The sequence below is a fragment of the Bos javanicus genome, chromosome 17, assembly GCF_032452875.1.
Source record: "Bos javanicus breed banteng chromosome 17, ARS-OSU_banteng_1.0, whole genome shotgun sequence".
In the NCBI taxonomy this organism is placed as follows: domain Eukaryota; kingdom Metazoa; phylum Chordata; class Mammalia; order Artiodactyla; family Bovidae; genus Bos; species Bos javanicus.
The window spans coordinates 71,612,732-71,630,872 of record NC_083884.1 but is presented as its reverse complement, the minus strand read 5'-3'; the positions used below and the strand labels follow the sequence as shown (position 1 = coordinate 71,630,872).

At 60.9% G+C, this 18,141-nt stretch overlaps 1 protein-coding gene across 4 annotated transcripts; it reads left to right on the top strand.

Moving 5' to 3' along the window:
- The first annotated feature begins 77 nt into the window (after positions 1-77).
- Positions 78-11,885, top strand: GGT5 (gamma-glutamyltransferase 5). Of its 4 annotated transcripts, XM_061385528.1 has the most exons (13): positions 78-1,986; positions 2,289-2,887; positions 5,313-5,443; positions 5,668-5,763; positions 6,614-6,809; positions 7,416-7,573; positions 8,054-8,200; positions 8,939-9,075; positions 9,364-9,554; positions 9,963-10,069; positions 10,224-10,342; positions 10,471-10,581; positions 11,452-11,885. In XM_061385528.1, the coding sequence occupies exons 2-13, from the start codon at positions 2,715-2,717 to the stop codon at positions 11,596-11,598; spliced, it is 1,713 nt and encodes a 570-aa protein (XP_061241512.1). In that variant the 5' UTR covers positions 78-1,986; positions 2,289-2,714; the 3' UTR covers positions 11,599-11,885. The 4 variants fall into 4 exon arrangements, with proteins under 4 accessions (XP_061241512.1, XP_061241511.1, XP_061241513.1 ...); XM_061385527.1 differs by having other exon boundaries at positions 78-2,887; XM_061385530.1 differs by lacking the exons at positions 78-1,986; positions 2,289-2,887 and adding an exon at positions 2,894-5,120.
- The last annotated feature ends 6,256 nt before the right edge of the window (positions 11,886-18,141 follow it).

The following is an 18,141-nucleotide window of genomic DNA, read 5'->3' as shown; positions in this document are numbered from 1 at the left end:
GGTGGGGCCGCCGCGGGGAGGATGGAGACGGGACTCGGAGGCCTTGGCAGCGCGCGCGCTGGGCCCCGGGGCGGGGGGGGGGGGGAGGGGGGGTGGGCTGCACCCCCGAGTCCCGGCATCGGGGTCGGGCCGCCCGGGACACGTCCCGGTGGCGGCCACCAGTGGGCGCGCGGCCCCCGGCGATTTGTCCGCTGGTTCCGGGAACCGGGAGACCTCCTCAGCTCGCCGATGCCCGTCCAGCAGGCCCTGAGGGGAAACCGAGCTCTGGGGGAGGTGGGGTTGGTTAAGAGGCTGGAGAAAAAGATGCTGGTCAGGGCCAGGCCCCGGGGGGGGCTTTCCAAGTGGAAACCCAGAGTGAGATCCAAGCTGCGATGCGCTCCAAGAAGAAGGCCCGGTTCTTCGGGATCAGTGAGCTAGAAGAGGTCCTCAGGTCCCTGAGGGTCAGGGCTTAGACTGTCGCCTGGGGTTAGGGCGGCTCTGGGTGGGGAGGGGGCACCTGGAGATGCCAGGCCCCCAGCCTCCTCCATGGGGCGGCCCCTCCCGCCGGCCCTCCGGGCCTCTTAACTCGTCCTTCACACAGAGTTGTGAGGTGGAAGGCAGGTGCTCGGAAAGAACCTGGGGAGGTGGGCAGGGCAGAGGGAGGCCCAGTTTGACAGCCTGGTGAGCACCCCCTCCCCTGGGCAAGCACACGGCCAGGGGCGCCAGGTCTGGGCTCTCCTCAGGGAGGCAGGGAAATCCTAGTGGTTCCAAAGTGCCCTCCGGGAAGTGGGGCTTTGCTGGAAACCAGGGAGCAGCCATGGGGTCCTGGGAGCCCTGCATCCGAGAGATCCCCCGTTCCCAGGTCTGAGCCCTGGACCGCGCGTCCCTGGGGTCCTCGGGGAATGGGATGGAGGCTGAGCTGCTGGGGTGGGCATGTCTCTATTCCGCCCTTGTTTTAGCCCCAGAGGAGAGGCTACAGCTCCTTTGTAGGGGAGAAAACTGAGGCCTTGTTCCTGCGGAGGTGGGAGCTGGCCTGGAGCTCCCTGAGCCCCAGCAGGCGGGCAGGGCACCCCCAGTTCCCCAGGCGCTGTGGGGCCTGGCTGAGGGCCCCCTGGGGTCCTGGCTTCCCGTCTTTCTCCTGCCCCTCACCTCCTGGAGAGGAAGAAGAGGTCCCACGCTGACCCTGGCTCACCCCCTCGGTGCCTGCCGCCCTGGCCTCTCCGCGGGTGGGCTGGCCGCAGCCCAGGAATGCACTCTTGCTTCCTGGTTGAGCAATGTCACTGCGGTTTGGGGGTTCCTGGGGGGCAGCGGGAGGAGTCCGCAGCCCTTCCCACCCCACGAGGCAGCCTGCTGCCCCAGGAGTCCCTCTGGCTCAGGCTGGCAGGGGCTCTGGATGGGGCCTGGCAGACTGTGTGACTGTGTGGACATATCCCTCTCTCTGCCTCAGTTTCTCTGCTGTGCCTGGAGGGGTAAATAGACCAGGGGGCAGCAAAGCTCAGCTGGGAAGGAAGCCAGGGTACTTTGGGGGTGGGGAGGGCTGGAAGTCCAGCCCCCAGGCCCTGCACCCTCTGTGTCCTGATAAGCTGGTCAAGGGGGCACCTCAGGGTACCTGCTGTCCCAGCTGGGCACCCTGAGGCTTGGACGGGGCAGGGTGCGGGCTGGTGTCCCCAGGGGAGGAGGTGTGCTCAGTTCAGGAAGAGGGAGGTGGACACGCCGCCCCCAGGGGTAGGTAGAGACGCAGGTGCAAGGGAAGCCCCTCCCCAAGGCCTGGTGGCGTTTCCAGGACTGCAGGCCCCAGGGTGGACTGTCCGGTGGGCGCTGGGCGCAGGCCCGTCTGCCTCCCCCGTGAAGACACCTCCCCTGAATAGACGGGGAAGCTGAACCCCCTCCTGGTCACCCCAGCCCCCTTCCTCAACTTCAACTGAGCTGGGACTTGAACTCGGGTCCCGGGTGACCCTGCCTGGGTCCCCTGCAGCCCCAGGGTCCTCTGGATCTGGAGATGCTGAGGTGAGCAGCTGCTGGGGGGCGGGGGGCACGAATAGGGGGCAGGTTGGGGCTCTGTCCAGGCGCCCTGGCCCTCTGAGCCTGATCCAGGAAGGGTCCTCTACTGTCCTGGCTTTGCTGGGAGCCGGAGATCAGCCAAGGGGTCCTGGGAGCCCTGCACCCCAACTCCTCCCGGGAGCCAAGTTGGCGCCAAGTCCTTGCACACACGGGCCGGCGTACCCCCTGGGCACTGGCAGCTGGCGGGAGGGGCAGCGGGTCGAATGGCAGACAGAGAGTTAACAGCAGCGCTGACTTCTCTCTGGAAGGAAAAACTCCCCACAAACGCCCTGCTGCCTGGCATCCTGCCAGGGCCAAGATAGAGGCTAAAACTGGAAGTCCCGGAGGGTGGCCAGCTCTGCTTCTGCAGCGGACGCTTGAGGACGGAGCAGCCCCGCAGCCAGCCGTCTGTCCACACACCCACTGTCCACCTGGCTGCCTGCTGCTCATCTGGAAACCTCTGTCTGTCCACCCATCCAACTCTGTCTGCCTGTCTGTCTGATCCTCCTCCATCCCGCCGTCTGGCTGTCCGCCCATCTGTCTGTCTGTGGCTCCCGTCTGGTGGTCCACCTGTCCTGTCACCCGTGAGTCCATCTGCTCACCTTGTCCGTTCAGCTGCCCGCCTCCCTGTGCACCTCCCTGTCCGCCAGCTGCGTGCCCACCTGCCTCCCCTCTCCCCTGGGCCTGTCAGAGCCATGGCCCAGGGCCGCGGGGCCGCGGTCAGCCTGGTCCTGCTGGCGCTGGTGCTGGCGCTGGCCATCATCGTGCCCACCGTGGTCGTCTCTCGGCACCGCGTCCACTGCGGCCCCCAGGCCTTTGCCCACGCCGCAGTCGCTGCGGACTCCAAAACCTGCTCGGACATTGGGCGGTGAGTAAGAGGTGGGTGGGAGCTGGGTGGGCCTTGGCGCCGGCCCCTCCCAGAGACTGTGTGACCAGTGGCGAGAGTGTGGAGAAGACACGTGTGTGTGTGTGTGTGCCGGCGTGTGGGGGCTGCGTGGGTTTGGGGGAAGAGGCCCCAGGGCCCTTGCACAGACCTGGTAGCAGATGTGCATGGGGGCAGACAGGGTCCGGGGTAACCACCGTCCGGGCAGAGCGGAGGTGGCGTGTGAGACTGGCCTGAACCTCAGGCCTGGGAGGCCCAGAGGGGCACTGCCACAGTGTTGCTGGTCTGGCCCTCACTGACCCCGATGATGGGCCCAGCGCCTTCAGGGAGGCCCTGACTGTTTTCCGAGGCTGGGTCTTCCCCGGGACGTGGGTGAGGAGGGCACAGGCTCCATATGTGAGGACTGGCCGCCAGGGTGCACTCAGTGATGCCTGAGAGCAGGCTCCCCGTCCTGGCCCTGGGAAACCCACCCCCGATGGCACTGTGTCCCCCCACGGCCTCCCCTCTGCATGTCAGGGCTCGGAGCCAGGCCAGCGGCTGGCAGAGTGACTGATGCTCGCTGGGCGGGGAAAGGGGGCTGTGGAGAGGGGCCCCAGCCGGCGTTTTCCGACTGACCAGACCTTCTTCCAGGAAGCCCAGCCCGTGGAGGCTTCCCACGAGGACACCCTTCCTGGCCCCTGCCCTGCTACCCAGCTGGGCTGCGGGAGCCCGGGCTAGCACCCGCCTCCCTGCTGGTTCCATCTGCTTCCCGGAATGTCTGCCTCAAGGGCCATGGTCAGGACCAGAAGCGCTTTGTGATCCGAAAGGGAGAGCGCTGGACTGAGGGGCATGGTGGCTGAGCCGCTGCCGCCAGGCACTGCTGGGCAGAGGGCGTCCGTGCCCCTACGTCCCACGGTCACCCCTCTTCCCAGCTCTCTCCCTCTTTCCATTCATTCTTTCCTCCCTTTGTCTGCCATCTGGCCCTGCCCCTCCTGTCCTGGGCCCTCCCTCATGGCTCCCTCAAGGATGACAGGGACAAGTTGCAGGGTAGGCTGCTTGGTCTCTGGAGGGGGGTCCCAGGGGCCAGGAGGGGAATGAACCCCCCGAGAAGCGCTGTGCCACCCCCCCACCCTGAACCCATATTTGCAAAGATGCAAACAAGTTGGGCCCTGCTGGCTTAGCAGTAAAGGATCCGCCTGCAATACAGAAGACCCGGGTTCGATCCCTGGTTTGGGAAGATCCCCTGGAGGAGGAAATGGCAACCCACTCCAGTATTTACGCCTGGAAAATCCCAAGGACGGAGGAGCTTGGCGGGCTACAGTCTATGGGGTCACAAAGAGTGTCACGTGACTGAGTGACTAAACAAAAACAAGTCAGGGGACTTCCCTGGTGGCCCGGTGGCTGAGGCTCTGTGCTCCCAGGGCAGGGGTCAGGGTTCGATCCCTGCTCAGGGAACTAGATCTCACAGGCCGCAACAAAGGTTCACATGTGACAACCGAGCAGCGTCCTGCTGTGCTGCAGTTAAGCCCCAGCACATGAATACATGAGTAAAGAGGTCGGGCTTCAGCCTCAGAACCACTGAGAGGACGCGGCCCCCAGGGGCGGGGCCTGCGGGGAGGCCCGGCTCACCCTGCGCCCCCAAGCCTTTGCAGAGGGTCTGTGCTCTGCAGCCCCCACTGGCCAGGAAGCGGATGTGGTTTTCTTCCCAACTGATTTCTGTCCTTGTCAAGCTGTGACTCCACTTCCTGCTGCTGTTCTCGGAAGTCCGAGAGATGGGGGGGAGCCCGGAGCTGCCCCAGCTGCTGAAGGATGGGGCGACTCCTCCAGGGCCCTCCCCTCACTGTGCCGCCATTGCTGCTGCCTCCTGTCCCTTCTCCACTCACCACGTCTCCCTCCTTCCACCCTGCAAGCACTGGGTTCTCTGGGAGACCCTCTAGGGAGACCTGAGGGTCGGCGGCAACTCCTAGCTTTGTGACCACTTGGAAATGCCACGCAGGGTCCCCAGGGGAGGCATCATTGTTCCACTTCATGTCTGAGGAATCTAGGGAGGATGGGGTCTTCCCAGGGTCCCCACGTTCCACCCAGGAGCCCGGGCTGCAGAGAGGGGTGGAGGGCGCGGGCCCAGCCGCTGGGAGGACCAGGGAGGACAGCCGCAGGAGCACTTTGTAAACTGAGAAGAACCTTGTATGTGGCCAGGGGCAGTGTAAAGGACATCGCAATTTGCAACCTGTAGAGTGCAGTGAGTCTGCGAGCCGCTGGACCTGAGGGGGCAGCCTGGTGTGGTCTCTGAACTAACCTGGGGTGTGGTGGCAGTCGGCAGGCCACCCAGCTGTGCCCACTCCCCAGTGAAGGCTGGCAGAGCAAGCCTGGGTGTGGGGGGAAGGCAGGGGCCGAGGAGCCTGGCTGCTTAGTCAGCGCCCGGTCTCCCCAGAGCCATCCTCCAGCAGCGCGGCTCGCCCGTGGACGCTGCCATCGCGGCTCTGGTCTGCACCGGGGTCGTCAACCCCCAGAGCATGGGCCTGGGTGGAGGGGTCATCTTCACTATCTACAACGCCACCACAGGTGAGTCCTCTCGGGACCCCCCGTGGGGAGGATGGGCTCTGTCCGCCACGCCCCTTCAAGGCCTCGCCCCGCCCCTTACTGGATCTCGCCACGCCCACCCTGCTGAGCCCATTCCAGGAGTTAGCACAGAGGCCCAGAGCCCCACCTGGGCTGTCGTGGTGTGCGGCGAGGCCTGGCAGCCTCCGGGGCGCCCCTGACACCCCGAACGCCCTGCCCAACCCCAGGGAAGGTGGAAGTCATCAATGCCAGGGAGACGGTGCCCTCCAACCCCATCCCGGCTCTGCTGGACCAGTGCGAGCAGGCCCAGCCTCTGGGCATAGGTGAGACCCTGGAGAACCACCTCCCCCCACCTCTGCCCCACCCCACCAGGCCGCTGGCTTCAGTTCAGTTCAGCTCAGTCGCTCAGTTGTGTCCGACTCTTTGCGACCCCATGAATCGCAGCACACCAGGCCTTCCTGTCCATCACCAACTCCCAGAGTTCACTCAGACTCTTGTCCATCGAGTCAGTGATGCCATCCAGCCATCTCATCCTCTGTCGTCCCCTTCTCCTCCTGCCTCCAATCCCTCCCAGCATCAGAGTCTTTTCCAATGAGTCAACTCTTCGCATGAGGTGGCCAAAGTACTGGAGTTTCAGGCCACTGGGTTAGAACCTCACATCCCGAAGGGACAGGGCGCCTCTTGGACTGGCTGAGACACCCTGGCACTGCGGGACGGCAGCTGGGGATGGGGAGCCCCTGTGGAGGTTCTAACCCCCAGGCTGGGGCTCTTTTCCTGGGGGAGGGCTCTCTGAGTTGGGAGGGGTGATCCAAGCAGTGACCACTTCAAAGGCCTCGGAGACTAAGGTGGAGATGCGTTCGTGGTCTGGGGCTGGTGGACTGGGGTCTGTGGCCTGGGGTGGTGGGCGGGGTCGGTGGCCTGGGCTGGTGGGCGGGGTTGGGGCCAGTTTTCCTGAGCCCCAGGGACCTGGTCATGGACTTTGTGCAGAAGTCCATGGGAGTCAAGGGGGTTCAAGTGGAGAGGAATGTGCTTCCACGTGAACTACAGAAAGCTCACTCGGGCTGCCATGGCTGGGAGGGGGCTAGGCGGCCAGGAGTGGGGTGATGGAGAGCCCCTGGGCCCGAGGGCACAGGTCACCCCGGGGGCAGGGGCTTGACACCCTGTGCCGTGCAGGTGCCCAGTGGATCGGGGTGCCCGGGGAGCTCCGGGGCTATGCTGAGGCCCACCGCCGCCACGGTCGCCTGCCCTGGGCACAGCTGTTCATGCCCACCATCGCGCTGCTCCGGGGGGGCTTCCGCGTGCCCACCATCCTCGCCAGCTTCCTGCACAGCCCGTTCCTGCGCCCCTCCCTTACGGAGTCGTCCCTGAGGTGAGCGCTGATGGAGGCCCAGGGCCCCTCCTCAGCCCCTTCTCCAGGTGGAGGGTCTACCCTGGAGGCGGGGTGGGGTGGGGGCCGTGGATGATGAGTGCGTCCTGGTCTCAGCTCACAGACCTCCGCCTCCACGTGGTAGCACCTCATTGGAGGGCTCCGGCCAGAGGGAGTTTCTGCCCACGTGATGGGGCTCCGGGGGCACAGATCTGGGCTCTGCACACCCCCTCGGCCCTCCTCCCCACTGTCCTGTCCTCTCTCCCACCCCTGCACTCTCCCTTCCCTCCTTCCCCTCTGCCCTTCCCCCTCTCACGCTCTGGGCCCACCCAGGCTGCCCACTGACCAGTCCTCCAGGAGGGCAGGACCTCAGGCCCTGGGTGGATGCAGGCCTGGCAGGGGTTGTGGCCTCCCTGGGACCCGGTGATGAGACGTGAAGGGTGTCAGCTCCACCCAGTCCTGGAGAACCTTCCCCCCCACCCCCCCACCCCTGCCCCAGTGTCCACCGCAGCCCCGCAGGACCGCAGACCAGGACTGCCTCCCGTAGGGTTGGAAGTGTGACCGCCCTCCAGGACCCGGCCCCCCCTGAGGCCGCCCCCCACCCCCCAGACAGCTCTTCTTCAATGGGACAGAACCCTTGAGGTCTCAGGACCCACTGCCGTGGCCCATGCTGGCTGCCACCCTGGAGACCGTGGCCACAGAAGGCGCGGAGGCCCTCTACACAGGGCGGCTGGGCCAGCTGCTGCTGGAGGACATCGCCAAGGAAGGTCAGCGTGCGAGGCCCCACTGCCCTGCCCGGGAGAGAAAGCGGAGTCTGGGTGCTGGGGCTGAGGGAGGGCCAGCGGCTCCCAGGCTTCAAGAGGCTGTTCCTTAATCCTGCCTGCTGCTGGGCCCAGGGACCCTGCGGTCAACACCCCTGAGGCGCAGGGCCCCGTGGTTTCGGGCCTCAACACGGGAGCTATCGGTGGTCATGGGGGCTCCTGGCCTGGAGCTGGCCCCCCTCAGAGGCTAGTGCGCCTCCCCCATCTTCCCTGCTTGCTTTCCACCTGCCCATCTCCGGTCTGCCCACCCATCCCCCAGCCCCGAGCCACTGCCCACAGACCCAGCATTGCCACCCCCCCAACCCCCTCCCGGGGGTCTGGAAGGCTAGGGGGTGAGGGGAGCCCCGCTGTGTGACCCTGGGCCCCTGGCTGACACTGTGCCTCCATTTCCCTGTCTGTACACGGAGTCGTCCCCGCCTCGCCCAGGTAGCCGGCTGACCCGGCAGGACTTGGCATCCTTCCGGCCTGAGGTGGTGGATGCCCTTGCCCTGCCCCTGGGGGATTATACCCTGTATTCGCCGCCGCCGCCTGCTGGGGGCGCCATTCTCAGCTTCGTCCTCAACGTGCTCAAAGGTGAGGCCCCGCCCCGCAGGAGTCCGGGGCTGAGGGTCGGGCCCGGGGAGCGGTGTGCTCCAGAGCAGACCTGGGGGCGGCTAGGGCTCTGCAGGGGCGCCTGCCGTCATCTTCCTGCGGAGCCCCTCACCCCCACCCCGGGGGACCCCGACCCGGGGCAGAGGAGCAGGTGGTGAGCTGCCCGTCGAGTGTGTGCACCTAGGCCTGAGGCCCAGACTACAGCAGCCTGCAGGGTCGGGGGGAGTGGCCCTGGCGGGGGCCCCAGCCGTGTCCAGGGCTGGGACTGTCCGATGCTGACTACGTTCTCCGGGGCTGCCGTTAACAAATGATCACCCATCACCAAAACCTGCTGGCTTAGACCACGAGAAATTTATGCTCTGCTAGTTCTGGAGGCCAGAAATTCAGAATCAAGGTGTCCACAAGGCCACCTTCCCTCCAGGGCCGGTTGGCGGGGGGAGCATTTGTTTTCTGCCTCTTCTAGTTTCTGGGGGCTGCGTCCGGTCAGCATCTGCGACCACACGGCTTCCCTGTCCTGCGTGTCTGTTTTACGCGGATGTCTTACATTTAGCGCCCACGGGATAACCCGCTCCTCCCAAGAGCCTTCAGCTACTGACACGATTGCTGCAGAAGGGGACACTCTTCTGTGGGGGGCAGTACTCACGGGTCCTGGGGGTTAGGACGCGGAGTCCGAGCCCACTGCACGACATGACCCCCACCTTCGCCCACCCCCTCCCCCAGGGTTCAACTTTACCGCCGAGTCGGTGGCGGGGCTGGAGGGGAGAGTGAACTTGTACCATCACCTCGTGGAGACGCTCAAGTTCGCTGGGGGGCAGAGGTGGCGGCTGTGGGACCCTCGAAGCCACCCAGAGGTCCAGGTAAGGTGTCCTGGGCTGGTGGGCAGCCCTGTCCCCGCCCCAGGGCTCAGGGTCAGGCCAGTGAGTGCCCTGCGCAGACCCCGAGCACCTGGCAGGTGAGGCCAGAGGGAGGTGAACACGGTTGGCTCTGGAACGGGAGGGCCTGGCAGTGGCCGGAGCAAGGAAGGTGTGGTCGGTCTGAGGACAGCAGGGAGCCGGGAGGGCCGTGGGGGCACCTTCAGGGGACCCTCCGCCGCGTGGGCCCCTCCAGGCCACTCACGGACCCCCTCACCTGTCTGCCGTCCCCAGAACGCCTCCCAGGACCTGCTGGGGGAGGCCCTGGCCCAGCACATCCGCCAGCAGATGGACGACCGGGGAGACCACCCGCTCGACCACTACAGCCTGGCCGGGGCCTGGACCCACAGGATGGGCACGGCCCACGTATCCGTGCTGGGCGAGGACGGCAGCGCCGTGGCCGCCACCAGCACCATCAACACGCCGTGCGTGGGGCTCGGGGCAGGCGGGCGGGCGGGCCGCACTGGGTTCCCTGGGCCTGGCGCCCCGCCCCCACTTGCTGTGTCCGCGGGGTAGGTGGGGGGCGTACCTCTCCTCCTGTCAAAGGGGTCCTGCGCCCGGGCATCTCTGGCTGACGGGTGCTCACCCGGTGTCTCTGAGCGCGGATGGGGAAGGCGCCTCACACCAGAAGGATGGTGTTGAGGAGGGCTGGGGCGGGGCCGGGGCGGGGCCAGGGAGCTACTCTGGGGGCGGGGCCAGGGGGCTCTGGGGCGGGGCCGGGGAGGGGAGCGCGGTCCCAGCGTGCTGGGGGCGGCCCCTGAAGCCAGGGGCTCCTGGACGGCTATGTGAGTCAGCACCCCGCAGTCGGCGCCCAGCCCCACCTCCGTCCGCAGCTTTGGAGCCATGGTGTACTCACCACGCACGGGCATCCTTCTCAACAACGAGCTTCTGGACCTGTGCTGGCGGCACTCACAGGGCTCTAGAGCCACCCCCTCGCCCGGTGAGCACAGGCCCCCCCCACCCCCAGCCCCGGGTGAGGGAAGGCGGGCCGGTCTGGCGTCGGTGGATCGTGCCTCGGTTGACGGAGACGGAGCGGGCGGCCCTGGGGGGCTGGCTGGGAAGCGAATCTGCCCTGACTCCTGTCTGGCCCCCAGTTCCAGGTGAGCGGCCCCCGTCGTCCATGGTCCCCTCCATCTTGGTCAGCACAGCCCGGGGGTCGAAGCTCGTGATCGGCGGGGCCGGCGGGGAACTCATTATCTCTGCGGTGGCTCAGGTGAGTCTGGGGACTCCCGGCTAGAACGCGCCCTCGCTGGCGGCCCTGCTGTCCGCGGAGGGGTTGGGGAGGGTGGCTGGTACCCCCACTCCCCCGCCTTCCTCCCTGCGCCGTCCTCTTCCTCGCAGGCCATCATGAACAAGCTGTGGCTGGGCTTTGACCTGCAAGCCGCCATCAAGGCCCCCATCCTTCACGTGGACAGCAAGGGCCAGGTGGAGTTCGAGCCCAGCTTCAGCCAGGTGAGGCAGATGCCTCCATGCCTGCCTTCAGAGCCTGGGGGCGGGGGCCTCAGCTCCTGTATGCCTTGGGCCAGGTCTCCACGCATCTCCAGGGTCTCTGTTAAGAGTCACAGACGGGCAAGCGTGGGGACCAGTCTGCCAGGCAGGGCACTTGGCCCCTCAGACACCAATACCTGGGCCCTGACGCACCGTCTCAGACCTGACCGTGAGGGCCGTGCTCAGAGCACCTCACCCGCGAGGACCACTGGGGCCTGGGGCCTGCCTGTGTCCTTGGACTCGTGGGTCTTCAGAAGCCTCCAGTGATTCCTCCACCAGCAGGGCCCTGGGGAGTCTTCCTGCCACATCCCTGGCATCCGGGATCCCCCGTCTTCTCGTGGGTGTTGAGAGAGCGGATCCCAAGCTACCAATAGCATGGCAGCGGGGCCATTGCTCCTGATGTTGAGTTGGGCTCTTCTTAAGCATGGAGGACTCGGGGCTCCAAAGGGCCCAGGCTCTGCCTTCTAGAGGCTTTGCTTTCCAGACCCTCAGAACCGAGTCCCCCACCGCCACCTACCTTCTCCACTGAAGCCCTGGACTCCTCTGGGGTTACGCTGAGGCCCTGGTGTCCTCAACTTAGGGCAGAAGTGAGGCTCTGTCTCAGGTCCTTCCAGACGGGGCCATGGACTCCGTCGTCCTCTCTGGAGCCAGGCCTCTGCTCTGGGGCCTGTGGAGTGGGGGGCCACAGACTCTGCGTCCTGCAGACGAGGCTGCGTCCAGCGCCCCTCTGTCCTCACCCAGACCTGCGCCCCTACTCCTGTCCAGGTTGGGGTCCTCAGCTCCCTGCTTGGGCCCCGTCCCCTCTGTGACCGGCCGGCCTCCTCTCCCGTCCAGGAGGTTCAGAAGGGGCTCCAGGACCGGGGCCAAGAGCAGAACAAGAGGCCCTTCTTCCTGAACGTGGTCCAGGCCGTGTCCCAGGACGGGGCCTGTGTGCACGCCGCAGCGGACCCGCGGAAGGGCGGGGAGCCCTCGGGCTACTGAAAGGCTGCTCCCTCCCGATTTGGGGTCCCGCCCCGCGTGCGCCCAGCCAGCCTGACCTGGGGATCAAGTGCTCTGGCAGGATCTGGGCCCCTGGGCCGGACGGTTGGCCTGGAGCTGCAAAGAGGTGGACAGCCCAGCAGATGGGCAACTGTGGGGGTCGAGTCTCCCCACCAGAGCCCCGGCCCTGGCCGCTCCAGGCCTCACCCACGACTGTGCCCCTGCCCCCTGGAAGCCCCGCTCCCCACCTGTGTATCCTCCAGTCCGAGATTAAAGAAGAGACTGCACCATGCCTGACTCGGTGTCGAGGTGGAGAGGGCCACGCACAGAGCTAACCGTCTTGCACACACGCCACCACGGGGCCAGGGAAACCAGAGCCGGGCTGGCGCTCATCCAAGGCGCCCCTGGACACTTGCTAAGGCTCCACACATGGCCCCCTGGACTACTGGCTTGGGGGGAAGGCTGGGATGTGGCCTGGGGCCGCCTGGCCCTGGCTCCTGGGAGTCTGTGGCCCAGGCCCGTCCTGGAGCTTGTCCTCTGTCCCGGGCAAAGGCTGGAAGATGAGAGACCTAAGCACTCCCCAGCCCGCATCTCCAACCTGCTCTCACCCTCAGCACGGCTGACGTTTTGGGGGGCTGTGCCCACAATGTAGGATGCAGAGCAGCGTCCCTGGCCTCGCCTAGCTAAACGAGCCCCCTGCCCCGGCCAGTCAGCAGTCACCCCTGATTGAGAACCGCTGCTCTGGACCCAGGAGCCCCCGGCCACTGGGGACGGCGCTGCCAGCTGCCAGACGGGCTGGCCTTCCTGAGGGAATGCTCCTGGTGGGCTGACCTGGGGGGAGGTCCTGCCCACACCCTGATTCCTGGGAGCATCGGGGACTCTGGTCTCAGCCCAAACATCCCCCAGAGGCGTACCTCCGCATGGCTGGAGTCCGGCCGCTCGGGCCAGGGGAGGGCTTTGGCTCCTGTGCCCAGGGGGACAGAACGCAGCAGACTGAGGGGCTCAGACACGCTGCTCGCCTGCCCGCAGGGCCTCCCAGTGGCACCCACGTTCGTCACTGTGTCCCTGCATATGGATGCGCTCCTGCCCCCACTGGGAGCTCATTACCTCCCGTGAGCTGGTGGGTTCCCTTGCCGGGGTCCAGCCCCGGCGGATCCAGGGAATTCGAAGCGGGGACGGCGTCGGCGAGGATCCGGAAACAACTGCTTAATTAAACTTTAATTAAGGATATAAAGAGTAATGGAATAAGGATAGCTCAGTGAGGAAACTCAGTGGAGAAAAGCGGCTGAATAATTCAGCCAGAAGGTAAGAGAAAGAACGACGTGGTAAGACCAAGTTTCGGTGAACAAGGCCCGCACTTTATTTTCCAAAGTAGCTTTTATACCTTAAGTTATGCATAGAGGATAATGGGGGAAGGGGTAGAGTCCTGCAGCAAGCCAGGCTTTCTTCCTGCAAACTTATCATATGCAAAAGCTTAGGTGATTTGCATCATCTTCTGGCCCGGAGGCCTGTTAACATTTTAAGACCCTTTCTTCAGAAAACTTACTTTTCTCTAAAGGTGATTAGTCAGGCGCCACCCTCCAAAAGCATTAGATAAAGTTGCATTCCTACAGAGCAAAGGTGTGGTGGGCTATAACAAGAAAAAGAATTAACTCAAGGGTCCCAGGTTACAAACATTAAAGCTACTACTTACACCAATTATATTAATCAATACACTGCCAGGGACACAGCAGGTAAGGGATATGGAAACTTAGCAGCAAACATTGGCCCAACAAGTGAAAAACCCTTCACCAATACAATTTCTAATCAATCTTTTAACTGCTCAAAGGAATCTGTATTTAGACAGTTTAGAACATCTCATGCCTCTCACAGTTGGGAGGCTCTGAGCAATCACATGTGGCCGGAAAAACCTATTCAGGCAGGCTAGAGGACTTCCAAGGGAGTTTGTAGGTTGAAACACTGTCACACCCAGGAATTATTCACTGGAGCTGTAAGCTAACTCTTTTTCAGAGAGAGGTAGTGGGGGACAGCCCCCCGTAAAGTCAGAGGTGTAGGTGAGAGCACAAAGCGGAAAGTAGGCAGACTCTGGTTTTGGGGGTAGATGCTCGAGAATTTCCAGGGGGACTCCTGAGGCTCGATCCCGCCTTTGCGTATGCCGAGCCTCCTTTCTCATGACCTTTGTCATGGGCGGAGCTCCTCACGCTGGCTCCCGGCAGTGATAGAATTCCAGTTGAGCTATTCCAGATCCTGAAAGATGATGCTGTGGAAAGTGCTGCACTCAATATGCAATATGCACTCAATATGCAATATGCACTCAATATGCAGTATGCCGGCTCCCGGCATTCCCTCCCCGCCCAGGCTCTCACCCAGCTTTCTGGAACATCAGACTCACATACCCACCCACCCACCTGCCTCCCACCTCCTGAGCACCTGGACCCTCAGGCACCTACCTCGGACTCAACACGCCAAACCATAAGCCAGCTCTAAGGCAGCCGAACACTCTCCAGTGGCCTCCCTTCCCCGCTCCGAGACGGTCACCCAGGCCTCCCCCTCCATCTGCGTGGCCTGGCCTTGGTTCCATCTTTATCCCTCTCTCTGCCTCCTGGCCGCTGCCACCACCTCAGTCCACTCCCCACTCAAGACAACTGTGACCCTCCAAATGCATACCTCATCCTGCGAGGAGGCCACACGGGGCCCTCCTTGGCCTCCAGGGCCCCTGGAGAAAACCCAGTCCCCACGCCCTGCTCATCCCACCCTGCAAGACTTGCTGACCCCTGCCCACGTCTCTTGTGGGCCACAAGCCACGCCAACCGAGGCACGTTCCCAGCCCAGTTAGTGGCTCTTACAGCTTCTGTAAACATCTCGTTAAACAGGCAATCAAAGCCAAGACTGCAGTATCTTCAAAATAACATTCACATGTATACAGATCAGTCCCCACAGAACATAGTGAGAGGGAAAAGAATTTGCCTGCCAGTGCAAGAGAAGTGGGTTTGATTAGGAAGATCCCCTGGAGTAGGAAACGGCAACCCACTCAAGTATTATTCTTGCCTGAGAAATCCCATGGACAGAGGACCCTGGCGGGCCACGGTCCATGGGGTCACCAAGAGTCGGACATGACTGAGCACGCATGCACGCAGGGCTCAGAGGAAAATCCATTGTCCTAGTTAGTTACATTAAAATAATCAAAACAGCATCTCGTGTAAGACGTTAGTAAAAGAACAATCAGAATAGTAGGGAAAGCAAGAGGAAGAATTTAGGAACAACTGAAGCAGAAATTGAGAATTTGAAGTCAGAACAGATCTTGGAAAAAACATACAGCTGTTAGCTAGCCAATCAGTAAAAATTAAGGAAGTGTAAATACGCAAAGAATGAAATGAGAATGGGGAAATAACGTAAGCTATAGAGGAAGTTAAAAGTACTAGAAAAGATGACTCATTTCAATAAAAATAAATTTGGAAACTTGACAAAATAACCTTTCTAGGATAAATAGGATTACAGTACTTAACACTTGGTAAAAACATCTCTGTTTATCAGAAATTCAGATTTAATTGGGCAGGCTTACAGGTCCCAGGAGGAGCAAAGATCTAGGTGGGTCAGCGATCACACAGAAAAGCCGAGAACGTTGCAGGAACAGTGGCCTACCTCGAACGCCCTTCTGGAAAGTTCCCCAGTGTCCTGCCATTAGGACCATAGGCTTCTCCTGCCAACTGTGTTCGGGAAACTCAACACAAAGTCCTCAAAAAAAAACAATACTCGCAAGGAGACTCCAAGCAACACATTCAAAAGGACAGCACGTCCCGGCGGGCCCTACAGCAGGACGGCTGGGAACGTCTGTGAGGGCCTGGACTCCCCTCTCAGCCGAGGAGAAAACCCAGGGTCATCTCCACGGAGAGGCGTCTGACGGAAGCCAAGACTCATTCTGGATTAAGAAAAAAACAGCCCATGGACCTAACACTCAAACGCTGAAAGAGACCCACGGGTACTCCCTTCACGTGAACAAATATCTCAAAACACCACCAACGTCTGCTGGGCACTGGCCGCGGTTAGGAGCTGCTCTATTGCTTTCCACGTACGAATCCACGTAATTCTCCCGAAGGGAAGGGAGCCACGATGACCCCCGTCTTGCAATGAGAAAGTGCGCGCTCAGTCGCGTCGACTGTGACCCCGTGGTCTGTAGCCCGCCAGGCTCCTCTGTCCGTGGGGCTCTCCAGGCAAGAACACTGGAGTGGGTTGCCGTCACCTTCTCCGGGAGATCTTCCCGACACAGGGATGGAGCCCAGGTCTCCTGCATCTCCTGGAACTGGCAGGCGGATTCTCTACCCGAGCCACAGGGGAAGCCCACGTTGAGAATACTGACGTCCCAAAGCTCCTAGGGTCCTGGAGTGTAAGTGTAAGTGTAAGTGTAAGTTCCCAAGTGGTGGAACTTGGGAGGCGGGTGCAGTAAAGGAGTCTTGACCCCCTCCCTCCTACCACATACAGAAATTAATTTGGGATGAACCCTAGGCCTAAATGGGAAATCTAAAATAATTGCGGGGGTGGGGGTGAGGGACCTCAAGAGGAAGGGGATACATGTAGAACCATCTCATGGCTGATTCGTGCTGTGTGTAACAGAAGCCGACACAAAGTCGTAACGCAATTACCTTCCAGTGAGAAAGAAAAAGTTATAAAGTAACTGCCTTGGCAGCTGGTCCAGCGTCACTGATTATAAAGACCTTCACCTGCTCACTAAATTGCATCAGTGCTTTTGTGAAGCAAACAAACAAAAACTCAAGTAAACCTCAGAAACCGTCAACCACGAAGTCCACAGAGACACGCAAATACCTACCGGACTCTGTGCCTCTGCTCGAGGAGCACGTCAAGCAGTGGGGAGAAGGGGAATGGTTAACAATCAGCACGAGAGCATGCAGGTAGCCATCTGGGGAAGCAGTAAGCAGGACCCCTGCTCTTTTTATTTATACCAAATTAAACTCCAGTCGGACCAGGATTTAAGAATAAACCCATTTAAAAATGAAACTGAAAAGAAAAACCAAAATTAAAATTTTTCATTAGAAATGAAACTACCCCCCGAAAACACCATACAGATATTGTAAGAAAATGAGAGAATGTTCTATTTATGATCTTTGAGTAGGGAAGTCCTTTACTGGGCATGACATAAAATCAAGAAGCCATGTTGGTTTTTTTTTTTTAAAAGGATGCTGGGGAGATTGAGATGGGCGTGTACACACTGTTATATTTGAAATGGATGACCGGAAAGCACCTGCTGCACAGCACACAGAACCCTGCCCAGTGCCACGTGGCCGCCTGGATGGGGTGTGTGTGTGTGTGTGTGTGTGGCTGAGTCCCTGCACTGGTCACCTGGAACTCACAAATAAAAAGGTTTTTAAAAAAAAAAGAAAGAAAGGGTTAACTAGGACTTCGCTGTCGGTCCAGTGGTTAGGACTCCGCGCTTCTAATGCGGGGGATGGGGTCCAATCCCTGGTCAGGAAACTAAGATCCCACCCGACGAGCAGCATGGCCAAGACTGTTTTCAAAAGAGAATAGATCTGAACACATGGAAATTTAAAATGTTGATGTGGAAAATATTTTAAAAGATCAACGACAACCTTGGGGAAAGACAGTTTCAATACATAACATGGCCTGAGCCTGGTTTCTTTAATATTTAAATACTTAAATATTTAATAGCAAAGACCAAGAATCCTTTAGAAAGAGGCACAGGATGTGACCCGTGAGGCCCTGGGAAGAGAACTACAAATGGTGATCTCAGCGCACACAGTTGTTCAACCTCCCTGGTAAACGTGCCAATTCAAACAACAACGAGATCCCACAAAGCGAACAGCTGCAGCCCAAAGGATTCGTCTCTGAATGCTTCCAAACACTGATACCAGGAAAAAATACAGTCTTACACAAACTTCCCCAGAACAGAGAAAATATTGCCCAACTTTTAATGAGGCCAGCAGAATCCTGAGAACAAAACTTGACGAGGACGTTTCATGAAGGAAAAGGACAGGGTGATTTCATTCGCTCACAGAGACGAAACATTCCTAAATGATACATGAATTCACCACTATCGATTTGGGTTTATTCTGGGAATATGTGATTGGTTGAACATTACAAAATCAAGCAATTCTGGGAACTCCCTGGCAGTCTAGTGGTTAGGACCGCCAAGGGCCTGAGTTCAATCCCTGGCCTGGGAACTAAGATCCCACAAACCCGGCAACGTGGCCAAACAAACAAAAGCAAACATTCAAGCGATGCAATTCCCTGTGTTAATGCACGAACAGAACAGGAGGAAAAAACATCCACCCTCTCAACAAACGCAGAAAAGCGTCTGGCAACACTTGCCAACTCCACTGAGCACTAAAGCTCGCAGGAACTAGCAACGGAAGGAAACTTCCTCAATTTGGTAAATGGCGGCTACGAAGCCCTACTGGACTCCATACGTCACGGCGAAACCTGACCGCCTTCCTTTTGAGACCGAGGCCAGCTTCTCTTGAGAAGGACACATGGCGTTTGCTGGCTTTCACTGTTTTCTTTCCACACGGAAAG

What these genes read in the sequence shown, in the direction of transcription:
- GGT5 (XM_061385528.1), top strand. Translation starts at nt 2,715, where the DNA reads ATGGCCCAGGGCCGCGGGGCCGCGGTCAGCCTGGTCCTGCTGGCGCTG. An exon ending in GGCCCAGCCTCTGGGCATAG is followed by an intron (nt 5,764 to 6,613) that starts GTGAGACCCTGG and finishes TGTGCCGTGCAG; the next exon opens with GTGCCCAGTGGATCGGGGTG. An exon ending in TTATCTCTGCGGTGGCTCAG is followed by an intron (nt 10,343 to 10,470) that starts GTGAGTCTGGGG and finishes TCTTCCTCGCAG; the next exon opens with GCCATCATGAACAAGCTGTG.